General features: G+C 33.1%; 1 protein-coding gene across 1 annotated transcript in view; it reads right to left on the bottom strand.

Annotated features, from left to right (window-relative positions):
• Positions 1-8271: 8271 nt before the first annotated feature.
• Positions 8272-14152, bottom strand: part of LOC122522144 (zinc finger protein ZIC 4-like) — a 31745-nt gene continuing 25864 nt past the window's right edge. Inside the window, exons 2-3 of the mRNA XM_043642958.1 lie at positions 10217-10386; positions 8272-9047 (exon numbers count right to left, since the gene is read on the bottom strand). Coding sequence (XP_043498893.1) covers positions 8721-9047; positions 10217-10386 — 497 coding nt within the window. The 3' untranslated portion in view covers positions 8272-8720. The remainder of the gene's footprint in view (positions 9048-10216; positions 10387-14152) is intronic.

The following is a 14152-nucleotide window of genomic DNA, read 5'->3' on the forward strand; positions in this document are numbered from 1 at the left end:
AAATAGTTGTCTCGTTCGTGGATTCGAGGAGGAGAGTTTAGCATTTACGATTTATCAATGGCTTTATGGTGGATTTACAAGGTGGACAGAGCCGGTAATGGACACCAATTGGGTGAGCCTTTTAATCCTCTTACACATCGTTTTACGTCGTTCACTACGGAAGGAGTGAACCGTTCACACTGTTCCCCACGTGTTTAAAACTTTTTTTTATTTTCTTTCCTTCCTTCTTTCCTTCCTTCCTTCCTTCCTTCCTTCGTTTCTTACACACTTCCTACGGCTGATTTTCTTCATGGGGAGAAATTTTCACCTTCCGCACGCGCGCACGCTCTCACGTCATTGTAAATCTTCAAAGATTCTCATATATCTTTGAACATCAACGATAAATTCTTAACGCCTTCTATATCCCATTCGTACGTGATATATGTTCGAGATATATCGATGTATACGTGTACACGTGTGTATGTGTGTGTGTGTACTTACCGATTTTCGATCAACCATTTTCATATTTTTGATTTTATTTTTTTCTTGCCGATGTGTGTTGTAAGAGTTTTTTTTTATTCTTTTATTCTTTTTATTTATATCTCGTATTCCTACCGATTTTATTATTTTTCTTTTTTTTTATGGTGTTAGTTATTCTCTCGGTTTCCTTTTTTTTTCTTTTTTTAAAGTAATTTTTGTGCAATACATTTGGCGGCAGAGCGTGATTGATTTTATTGCGGTTTGATATTCTTGCAATATAATGGAAATATGTAGAATGATTTATATAAAAATGTGTGCACATTTATTTCGACTGATTTTACATCGACCATTATTCGTATATTACTTTTAAATTATTTTACATAGGAAATTAATTGTTGTATCTAATATTTGTTAGCTCTTATTTTTATTTATAAATTTAATAAATATCGATCACGCGATGTATAGAAAAATAAAACGATTGACGGTTGATTGTGTGTGCTTGTGCGTACACGCAGGTATACCTTAACGAGAGTAAATTTCTGCTTTTAATTCTATGTCATTTTTTATATTCTCTCATTCCTGCGATAAAGATAAAGAAAAGGAAGGAAGGAAGGAAGGAGGGAGGGAAGAAAGAAAGAAAGAAAGAAAAAAGTTAAATGATACACGGGGAATAAGGATTGCAAGGGAAAGGAATAAGGAGCCCCATAAACGAGCGTTTCGCGATGCTGGAAGGTGTGAGAAGTAGTAATTGCAAAAAAGTTTTTGCTTTGCGATTAACAGCCCGTAGCTAATTAGACGACCATTATATCCAACCACGTGAAAGAGAAAGAGAAAGAGAGTTGTATAAAGTGTGATGGTAGTAGCTCGTGCATTCCGCTTATTTTAATTGAAACACTTTTAGCACGTGTACACACGCATACCTGTACGCATACAAGTATGTATATGGTACACAGGAACAAAAACCATATGTGAAAACACGCACGCGTGAAATACTAAATGTCGTGTGTATGGTATTTTAAAAGGCACGCGACGATCTACTTACACGAACTAATTCGTAACAAGTAACACATTGAATTTTTCTTTTACAAATATATTAATGTATTCTTCATCGATGTGTATTAAGTATATATATATATCGTGTTGTAATTATTTAATTAGAATTTTTGTTCATTAATTGAAGAAGAAAATATCGAAGATTGATGTAAGTTGTTTTTTGTAGGATTCTTTCAATCGTTTTATCCAATTTTTGTCTTTAATACTAATATAATTCATTCTTACGATTATTAATTTTGTAATAATGAAATACTATATATTATTGGTATTGTTAAATGGAAATTTTATTTTTCATAGGAGAAAAGATTGATGATAAAAACGTAAAAAGAAAAGATTATTATTTCTAACGCCCTTGGAAATAATCTTTCTTCTTCCATCAACTCTTTCTCTCTCTCTCTCTCTCTCTCTCTCTCTTTTTCTATCTTTTTATTCTCTATCTCTTTTCTATCTTACTCGCACATATTTATTTGGCATTGACGAGGGTCACACCGCATCGTTCACCGAAATCCTATGGAAACTCTGATTGTGCGAGTTCTCCCATTCTACTAGATAATAGATTCTCTTTAATCTTCTCTTATCTATTCATTGATAACAAATACACGTGTATCATAGATATGGGAAAAAAATCTTCTTCTTTCAAAATCTAATCTTAATCGTATCTACAACGAAACAAGAACAAATCAATCCTTTTCTTTTTTCTTTTATCTTGAAAGAGAGCAACGCATTTACAAGTAAGATAAATTTCATCTTCTCAGGTGTCGACTAACGTAAAGGGGGGAACCCAGTATGTTATTTCGTTAGATCGAAACGAAATAGCTAGTCTAGAAATCATCGATCACTTCGAGACAACGAAGAGACACCTTAACTTAACTTCGACCCATCTTCTTCTTCTTCTTCTTCTTCTTCTTCTTATTTTTTTTCTTCCATCTTTTTTTTCTTCATCGCGATCTTTCTCTTTCACGATGGTGTGGCACCGTCTGGGGTATCAATCCCCATCCCCATCCCTATCCCCACATCTCCCCACACATATAGAAATTCCAAACTCTTTCGTGTGTTGTTTCGGCTAATAAAATCATCTAGAATCGTTCGTGAACGAGATTATCTGACGAATTCATCTTCTTATCGAGCAATAAAGACTACATTATTTTTTTTTCTTTTTTTTTTTTTTCCATTTTTATTCTTTCTATCTCTTTCCATCTTTCTTTTTATCTTATATGTTAACTGATAGTATCGTTCTATCCGTTATTTCTGTTTTTCTCTTATTGGTTTTGCTTTCTCGGGTTTACTGTCTCTTTCTTTCTTGCGTAGGTGCCTAGACGTATCCCTGGCGCCATGCAGCTCGAACGTTTCCAATACATTGGCATATTATACGTGTAAGTGTTTGTATGTGTGCCTATGTATATGTATGATTGTACGGGTTAGCGTATACATAGAGGAATTCTTCTTTCTCCGTTTCTTTCTTTAGCTTCCTTTCTCTATTTTATTTCAACTCGCATCACCCATACAAGCCTTCCGTTTTTTTTTTCCTTTTTTTTTAAAGGAAAGAAAGAATAAGAGGGAAGATACTAAGAGACCAGTTTAATAAGTGTCCCTTCATGATATTTATATATCCACTATAGAAAACAATTTAGTTTAATCTCCTCTAAGAATCTTGGATTCTATTCGTATTATGTATTTAAATACTCATGTCTCTCTATCTCTGTGTATTTCAATATTTCTATGCTTGTGGGTATGAACGTGTTGAGAAGTGATTTTCCATCGAAGATCCACTTCGTTCAAGATCAAATTTTTCTTAAAAAAAAAAAAAACATTGTCTTTCATGATCCTGAAACTCTCGCGAGTACGTAATAATTTTTCTTGCATTTGTTCATTGTTTGTTTTCGAAGAAAGATGATAGTAAGACGGTGAAATTGAATGATAAATATCCGTTATAGATTTCATAGTGAAGATAATGGATTAGATCGGAATGGAACACGCTTTTCTAAATCATTTCTATCGATCTTTTCGTCGCTCATTACGACACAATCGGTAAATCATTTCTACTTTTTATTATTTTACTTTAACAATGTAAAAAGGAAGGAGGAACGAGAGAGGTAGATAATCAAAAACGAAGAAAGAAAAAGATTAATTATTTTTCTTATATATATATATAGAAATGTGTATTTCACATATTTATTCGAACATACATTTTTATAGATAACTTCCATCGTTATGCTTATTTCGAACGTAATTTCGTACCAATCCTTATGACTATATTTAACGTTTAATACCAAAAAAAAAAAAAAAAGAAAAAGAGTAAGCGGTAGGTAGAATAAAAAAAAATGGAATAATCAAACCAAACAAAAAATTCGTAATTATGTTTATGCTATCACGCTTTTTTCTTAATCACTTTATATCGATGCTCGTTTTTTTTTTTTTGGACGAAATAACATATTTTAATTAGAACAAAATGAACACTTACTTCGTCGATCTAAAAAGAAATAAGAAGAGCAAAAAGGGGGGGGGGTAGTTGGTGGATGGTGATGGTAGTGGTAGAATAAAATAATGAAAAAGATGAATAATTTTTTCTTTTTTTTTTTTTTTTTTTTTTTGGGAAGCGCGTTATTATTCGTGGTTTTTATTTATCGATCGCGGCGTAATCTCGGGGCCGAAATCAAGCAAACGGCGAACGTTTAGCAGTCGGCCGATATTTTCGCTTGCTTGCCGGCTATTCCCCGCGTGGAAATATTCTTCGCCAAGTGGGCGAACGCGCCTCGTCGCATTTTATTATCCCGATCGTTCATAAATTCTGTCCCGGTAGAATAAAATATCCGCCGCCGCAACCTCCACCGCTGCCGCCACCACCACCACCATCACCACCACCACCACCACCACCAATAACAACAACCACCACCAACTACCACCTCCGCGAAAACCAGAATGCCTTCTCCCCTCTTGCTCTTCTTCCTTCCTCTCCACCTCCACCTCCACCTCCACCTCCACCTCCACCTCCACCTCCTCTTCTTCTTCCTCTTCGATTCTTGATTTTTGGTGGGCCCGAGATCATCGTACAGAGACAAACAAATCTAAAGAGAGATAATGGGGGTTGCTGGGAGGAGGCAGGAGGGGGAATAGGGAAAGATGGTGAAGGAGGAGATAAAAGAGGGAGGATGCATCATCATTCGCGAAATAAGTTAATCTCGTTCGATCTTGTTTTTTGTAGTATTCAATTTGTGGAAATATTTCGTTCCACGGAAAATTCCTGCCGATTATATATTTTTCTTAGGAAAAATAAAACGAAATGTAATACTGCCCAACCTATTTCTATTCGCGGTTTTTGTTATATTTTCTTTTTTTTCGTTCTATTTTCGTCTAACCACCTCCCGCATGGAGGATTTTTTCCTTCATTCTCGTTTTGTTCATCAAAGATTGGTACAAATTTTAATCACGTCTTTTATTCTTTTATTTTCGTAATTTATTAATTAGAAGTTCATCGCGTTAATATTCGAGTGTTATTATCATTTGATTTATATATCATTAATTAATAGTAAAATCTTGACTACAACTCGCCACAAGCTTTCCGGGCAATCCGATAATCGTGAAAGAGAGAAAGATAATAAGAAAAATAAGGAGATATGGATGTAAGATAAAATGAAGGAATTATGTAAATGCTTGTAACATTTTAATCTATATAGCGACATATCATCAATATATTTCCACAATTTTGTGAAAGAAATATATCTGATGTAATGTATAATACATTGGTGATATTTGTCATTATTATTTATTTGTATCTTTTACTTTTTTATTTTTTTTCTTTCATTATAAGCATATGTATAATGAAAGTACAAATAATAATAATAATAATTTTATTATTATTAATAATTACAACTATAATTCTAATTATAATTATATTTATAATGACAGTATTAATGGTAATAATAATAATAATAATAATAATAATAATAATAATAATAATAATAATAATAATAATAATAATTATAATTATAATAATAATGATTTAATATTAATAATATTAATAATACCGTAGAAACGTTTATAAAATAGTAGTAATAATAATAATATTAATTAATAATTAAAAATTAATAATTTTATAATTAATAATTATTATTACATCGCTTCTAATGTTTCATATATAGATTACGATATACCTCATTGCTAATGGTTTTTGCCGTATTCGTTCGTATTTACATAATATCACACATAATATAAATCCGTAGTATAATATAATTGTATTGATTGAACACATATACGCGATTCATTCGCATATATTATTTTTTTCCTTTCTCTCTCTTCTTTCTCTTTTTATTTACTTTCATACTATTTAATCGTAAACGCTTAAATCTTTCTTTCTATCTATTACGTAATCTTATACAATTTTAACTAATTATTTACAATACTTCCATTTTATACTACATATTTATACATGTATATTTATATTTTTATATATAGACATATTTACGCGTGTATGTGTACATGCGTGTGCGTGCGTTAATAAACGTTATCGTTAAAATTTCATTCGATCGATGTTACCGAATAATTTTTATATTAAAAAATTGACTTATGTTGTTAAATTAATCATAAGATTAATATTTTTCTTATCTATAATTTTTTAATATCATTTTCGTCATTTTATCGACGCACACGCAATATACGCAAATTTGTTTGTAATTATTTATGCATCTCGTTTGCACGAAAATATAAACTTGGTTTTTACGCTTCTCCCCATTTTATTTTCTCACCGAGGAATGAAAATAAATGGGCGAGTTTTGAGAGATCAATTAGATTTTTCAAAATTTCTCGTCAAACGATCGATAATCCCCATTCTGTTTATTTGTTTTCCTAATTCCATAAACCCATATCTATTTATATCAAATTCGATTGAAGTAAATAATGGATGGGGGAGGATGACGTGTTTTAATTTTTAATTTATTAAGAGATAAGGTCATTTCAATGCTCGGAAAAATAGTTTATATTTGAAAATTTGTTACTTTCGTTGAAGCTTTGCAAAATTACTGTTCTCGATGCGAGGCTCCGTTTGTAGAACCGTGACGTTGTCATTGTGTAACGATTTGCAATGGACAAATTTGTTAATGTTGTTGAAAAAGTTAACAATAAATAACCTGTGAACAAATTTCGCGTTCTGCACTTACCAGATTTTTATTTAAAAAATTCACAAAAATATGCTATTTTTCCGAGCGTTAGTAAAAGTGACCTTTATGCTCCTTAAAACAACATCGTCTTTTTCTTTGTTCGTCAAATCTTTTGAATTATCTTTTAGGCACAAAAGTGACTGAAATTGTACATCTTTTTTGTTTTTGCTTGTAAATCTATGCTAATTTTTTTAAATATTTTAAAATTTTTTTTTTATTTTTTAAAAGATTTTCCTTATTCTGGAAGGATCTTTCTTCCTTTTTATTTTTTATATTTTTTTTTATTACTTTTCTTTTTTTTTAATTTTTTTTTTAGATAGACTCACAATTTGAACATCACCGCTGTAATTATTTTTGTCTCCTTTGTATACGTTTATTTATTTATTTATGCGTTTGTTTAGTTTTGTATTCTTTTTGGTATTCATGCTCTCACTTTTTTTTTCTCCATCCTTTAAAAAAAAATACTTTATCACATAAAGACTGTATCTTAGCTTAATTCTATCTTTCATTCTTTTGAGACATAAAAATTTGTTTATGTGTTATTTAGTGTTCACGTTTGTTTCTATTCATGTGTGTTTTTGTGTTTTATTTCATGTGTTCTCATTCGCATACACAATCGTTCGATCATTTCTTTTTTTATCAAAGTAAAGAAGAAAATGTTTCTTTCACTTTATTGAATTTCAGAGTCGAATACACGCAACAACCATTTTGAAAAGTTCTCTTTTCGAGAAATTAGAAAGAAAAAAAAGAATAATAAATAAACGCGTGTGTGTGTGTCGTATAACACACTTCATTGAATTTAATAATCTTAATTTCGTTGCAATTTCGTTTAATAAAATTATTCCATCATATTTTGTAGTTATGATTTAAAAAAAAATTAATTTCCGAAAAAAATTCGTCGTTATAATAAAAAAGAGTTATTAAAAAAAAAAAAAAATAGAATACACAATGGAAATAGGCAAGTTTATTAAAAATGATTGAAATTTCGTTTCATTCGTAAAATTATTCGAGCAACGATACTTAGGATAGCAAAATATTTCGTTTTCTTTTTTTTCTTGTAAGACAATTGCAATTCTTACGTTTATAAAAAAAAATATAAAATAAAATATATGCAGAGTAAAAATATTCAACAAAAGATTGAAAGATTAGAATTTTTTTTTTTCAGATTGTTCTATCTTCCCACACGTTGTTTCATCTGCATTTGATTGGTAGAAGAATGAAAAAGAAGGAAATGTCGTTGTAGAAATCTATACTTCGTTATATTAATTCGAGTCTGCGATAAAAAGTATGGCGAAAATATTTTCTATCGTAGAATATAAAACAAAAGTATAAAAGTGACAACACAACAAGAAGAACAACAACGAGTAGCATTTCAACCAACATCTAAGATCATCGTCGAAGAGACGCGTTGAGTGGAAAGATACGAAGAATCCAATGAGACAGACTGACATTCATTTTTCTTGTTGGATGGTTTGAACGTGTTCGACGTTGCATTCGAAATATCGCTGTATCGGAGAAAGATCAGCGAGATTTCGTGTTAGCGAGTAATAGTAGTAGTAGTAGTAGTAGCAGTAATAGTGGTAATAAGAGTTAACAGACTGGAATAAAATATCCTAACACTAGGTATATTTAGAAAAATCATTTATCCATTTGACGACAAATTTGAAGAATGGGCTTGCAATTGATCGAGAAAAGAATATCCACGTATAAGAATAATTAATAACAGGTATGACAGTGTATGAGGATTGGCGTAGAAATAGAAGCAGAAAAGTATAAGCAGAAAAGTGGAAATGATATTTTTACTGTTTGAATGTTGAGTGTTGTTTTTTTAGTAGTACACGTATGCTTGATGATACATCAGAAGAATGATAATAATTGTAAGAGTAAAAATGATACCGTTGCTGTTTGGATGTTGATTATTGATTTTTTAGTAGGCATTCGTTTGATAATGCATCTGAGGAGTGATAGCAACTAGTTGTCGTAAGAGTTAGAATTAGAAGTTAAAGTAGAAGTAGATAAATGATATTTTTGCTGTTTGGACGTTGGTTGTTGTTTTTAGTAGGCGGTCGCTTGATGATGCATCAGAGGATTGAAGTGATGATGGCCGAGATGATGAGGAGGCGGAGGACCTGGTAATGGACTATGTTGAGGAGCCACGGTCGGCGGCTGGCAAACGTACCACTCCGTCAACTCGGTTCCACGAGTTACAGGGTGACTCGAAGGTGGGTTGTTAGACGTCGTCGTTGTCGGGACAACCGATGGTGGTTGGGGTGATTCTGTATTACCGGTCACAGACAAACTACCCCCGCTGCTGCTGCTCTCTTCGCCCTCGCTTTCGTACTCTCCACCCGTCTTACCTTCCCCTATCGTCATCCCATGCACCTGTAACACGAATAACGACAATTTTATTTTTAATCTTTTTTTCTTACAAACGAAGAGATAAGAGAGAGAGAGAATGATAGGGCTAACGACAAATATATTTTTCGAGTTACTTATCTATTTTTCTGTTTTTTTAATTTTTCATTCATTAATATTGATTATTGTATTATAAAAGAAGAAGAATTGCAATTTTGATTAACGATTAACATTTTCGCATAACGTTTCATCGATTGAAAATGTATTATCAAAATAATATATATTTTTATAAACTAACAGTCGCGAAGAAAATTAAATGATAAAAATAAATCGTAAAACGAGAGAGAAGGTGGAATGGAATTTGGTGTCGAGAAAACGACCTTCGGGGTTTCGATATCCAAGATAGAGAGAAGAAGAGAATATCTTTGGAAGGTCAAGAAGATTGAAGAAGAAGAAGAAGAAGGAGAAGGAAAGGAAAGGAAAGGAAGGAGAATGATGATGAAAAAGAGAAAGAGATGTGTGTGTGTTGCGGGATGCGGGATGATGTTTGAGGGATCAAGCCGAAAACGGGCGAGAACCGGGAGGATCCGTCACCCTCGTCCTTCTTTCATAATTCAGTGAGCAAATCTCGTCGACTGCCTTCCGCGAATCTCCTCGGTCAGATCGAGGAAAGTTAAGAGAACTTGAAAGTGTGTGAAATTTCTTCCAACATACAAACACACACGCACACGCGTACACAGTAAAATAGGTTTAAGCGTATCTTGGGAGTCGTCTTTCTATCTCTCTCTCTCTCTCTTTTATCTTTTTTATCTATCCGTCTATCTATCTATCTATCTATCTATTTTTGTTTGGTTTGTTATACTTCACATACCCGCGAATCTCTCGTGCATGAATCTCACTTCGAATTTTCGTGTATCTAACTTGTGCTACTACTTCTACACTGTATTAGTTGTCCGAAAATTAATTTCTTTTTTTTTTTTTTTACGAGAAGAAAGAAAAATAGTTTCCTACATTGATACAGTTAATAAATTCAACTTGTCGTATATTTTTCTCTTCGAATCTGAATTATTTGAAATAAATTTGAGAGAGAAAAATTTTTAATAAGCGACGTTAGTTCGGCATGCGCGAGAAAAGTAAAACGAAATATTACTTTTACAAATTCAATTCAATATTATTATTTATGAATTTTAACGTACCTTCATATGTTTGCGCAACGAACTTGGATGCGTGTAAGATTTGTCGCATCCTGATACTCGACAATTGTAAGGTTTATCCGAAGTATGAACGTGACTGTGTTTCTTACGATCGCTGCTATTAGCGAATCGCCTTTCGCATCCGGTATATTCGCATTTGAACGGTTTCTCGCCTGTAAATAAGAAAATATATAAAATTAGTATCATTCCGAAACATTCGCAAAAAATAATCATCAACCAAATTTTAATTAATCGCGACACACGAACAATCATTTCATTCAAACATTTCGATCTCTTAACGTAATTTAACTATCGATCGATTATAAAAAATTACAATTATAAAATTATATAACAAAACACGCTTTAATGTTGTCGCATCAAAACGAAGATAATTATTCGTCTGTGTCATAAATTTTATTCAAATTGTCATGAAAATTAACACACGATAGTAAATAATATTAAATATTATTCTTCGCTTTCCACGTCATTCATTCTTTCTCTAATTAAACTAATCACTTAAATATAATTAATTGTCATCGAATTTAATTAGAAATCGAAAAGTAAATGATCGTCGGAAAAGAAACAATTGGCAAGTTTGAATGTACAAAAAAAATTCCACGAGAAGAAGAGGAAGAAGAAAAAAAAGTGTTATTAAGTAGAATCTATGTGTTGGGGAGTGGGGGGTAGGGTAATGGTTGACAGAAAGGGGAGAGGTGTAATTAAAAGGAGATTAAGAAGTCTTTGGTATAAAAAAGTTTGTACCGATTTCCGTGTATCTTACGTTGGTCGAAGGGTTCTTTTCGTTGGGTCAAACTTAAGAAGAAAGAAAAGAATAAAAAAATATTGAAAGATAAGGTCTCTCTCTCTCTCTCTCTTTACCCTCTTCCCTTCTCTCTCACACGAATGATTGCCATAGTCGTTGAAGTGTACGTGAAGTATACGTGTATATGTAAATGTATAAATGTACATGGTGGGTGCATGAACGCGTAAAAGTGTACGTGTATGTGTGTATGTATGTTTGTGTGTGTTTGTGTATGTAGTAAGAGCGTGTGGCGTGACTCTTATTTATTTCCAGCGGAAGTTGACTGGAATATATTTTACCGTCGGTTCGCACCCCCTCCCTTTTTTCCTTTAGCCAAAGGGAGCCACCCACCCTCCTCTTCCGGAAAAAGAGAGGAGGCTTTTCCTCTCCTGGCACTCTCTGGCTTGAGAAGAGACCGAGCCGGAAACGCGAACTTGGCGGATTTTTTATGGTGAAAATGGCGGCCAACTTCTTCCTCCTTTTTCCTCGTTTCAACCGTGTTTTTTTGCGTTTCAACGTGAGCGCGAGGGTTGATAAGGTAGAGAAAGAATAGAAATATATATATATATATATAAAAGAATAGGATGAACAAAAAAAAATATAAGGGATGGAAGGCGATGAAAATCTCTTTATCCTTATTTTCTTTCTTTTTACCTCGGAAATTCTCGAACTTTTAAAACGCTCGACTTTTATTCGCCAACGAGTATTAATATAGTTTAATAAAAAAGTTTTTTTTCTTAATTACGTGCACGTGATACAGAAATATATATTGATAAATAAGTTATTTATGATTACGTTAAAAAAGAAAAAACAATAAAAACTATGCTAATGGTGGAAATGTAAAGTTCGTTCAAGCGTGATACTGACAATTATAAAAATTTATAATTAATTTAATTTTATTATAAAATTGTCTAAGAAACTTTTTGGATCGTAGTCTATAAATGTAGTAGACATTTACAATTTTTATATTTATCAGTTTAATTTTGTCGAGAATAATAAATCCATATAACAGAGAATTTTGTATGGGAATTATTATATCGCGTGTAAAGATTTATCGATTAAATTTGATTTATTCGCTTAGAGAACACTATATAAATAATGTTTAATAGATAGCTATTAACTTTTCTGTCATAATCAGCGTGCAACGTGGATGTCGTTATTCATCTCACGTGTGAAAAGTACGATAAGATAAGAAAGTTTCGATTGACGTATCTGCTACGACAAAGATTATATTCAAATCGTTCGGTCGGACGTGGCCGGTATAATACTCACACACACATATATATATATATACACACAAACACATATGCGAGTGTGCATATTGCTCCTGCCAAGAACGTTGAACGTCATATACAGAAAGGTGCTTTAAATATTTATGAACTGAGGGAAAAGAAATAAAAAGAAAGAGAATAAGAGAAAGAGAAAGAAAGAGAGTAACAGTGAAAGAAAGAGAGAGAGAGAGAGAGAGAGAGAGAGAGAGAGAGATAGATAGATAGCATTTTATGCACGGTGTCGACGCTTATCTCGAACGTCGAAATAGCCACGTTTCTGTTCCCTCGTTTTCAACGTTGTTACTTAAAGTCTCAATCGTTCGAATCGTTTTTCATTTTCTTTTTTGTCTTTTCTCTTTTTCTTTTTTTCTTTTCTCCCACCTCTTTTTCCAACCCCACGCATCAAACGTTACCACACGCGTATATATACCACGCTTATGAAAATTTATAACACCACCGTCGTCGTGCGAATTTCAATGTAAATTTTCTTACTACACTTTTTGTATTTTTCTTTTTTTCTTTTTTTTTTCTACCACGAATTGTTACGTCATTTATTTAACGATCAATTAAATTTATAAACCGTATCCGTGTATGTAAACGTTAAATTCGGTTAAATCGTGGATAAGGATGATCGATAGATTGATTATGATTTCTTCATACCCATCGATAGTGCCAACAACAACCATACCATCCATGGGGATTATAAAAAAAGTTGAATCGTATGAAAGGATAGTCTTGAAATCCTTTTCATTCTTTTCTTTGCACTCCTTCCACAAGCAAAACTGAACGATTAATAACTTTGAAAATCTGTCCCCAACAGGGACGTCGGGGGGAGGAAGGACGGTAGCTCTAGCGTTGGCAAATAAATAGCAGATAAATAAAACGTGTGACTTCGTCTATCTTTCTCTCACACATACACACGCACATACACTTTTACTCTCTCTCTCTCTTTCTCTCTAACATTCATATGGACCATTCTATGGATCTGTGCGTGTGCAGATGGCAACAATATGCCATGAAATATTGCCTTTGGCATACTCGCGTGCACGCGTAACTACTATCCACATTTATATATCCATACACATACATACATATATATATACACACACATATAAACATAGATAGAAAAACGTACATGAGAGTATCTTAGAAGTATAGTTTAAAGCGAGTTCTTCGAAACTCGAAATTCATGGTGGTGGTGCATGTTGAAACGAAGGTGCTTTGCTAGGAAACACGCATACACATTTATACAGACAGACAGACAGAGAAAGAGAGAGAGAGACGTTGTAATGGTATGCGTATCCAAGGGGACCCTCGAGAAGAGTGGTGGATCCCGAAGGGCAGTGTAGGCACCGTGTTATGACTTTCAGAATGGGGAGGCACAATGGCCCAGATCCGCGCCGGATAAAATAGTTATTATAATCGTTTTGGCTACGGCTGGGATCGAACAGAAAGAATGAGAGAGCGAGAGCAAGAGAGAGAGAGAGAGAAAGAAAGTGAGATACAAGTTCACCAAGAATAAAATCCCGTTCGAAAGTATTTTAAGTTTATGTATAAGTTTTGTGCGAGTTTCTTCTCTTTATGCGTGCGCGCGCGCGCGTACTTACGAATGTGCATCGATGTGTTCGTTCTCTTTCGTTCATCTTTTCCAACTCTATCTATCGATGCGCATACTCCTCGTATACGTGTATATATATATATTTTTATGCGTGTGTATGCGTTGCGCGTTAGGACGATCGCCAATCCGCGTTTGGAATTCGTCTAGTTTCCAAATGGAATAATATAAGGTACAAATGACTGGATTAGAAAAAAATGTCGATCCTAATCGCGAGTGCGTATATGTCCGTCTAAGTCAGCTGTTAGAGA

Source organism: Polistes fuscatus, unplaced genomic scaffold (genome assembly GCF_010416935.1).
Source record: "Polistes fuscatus isolate 324 unplaced genomic scaffold, CU_Pfus_HIC Scaffold5, whole genome shotgun sequence".
Classification (NCBI taxonomy): domain Eukaryota; kingdom Metazoa; phylum Arthropoda; class Insecta; order Hymenoptera; family Vespidae; genus Polistes; species Polistes fuscatus.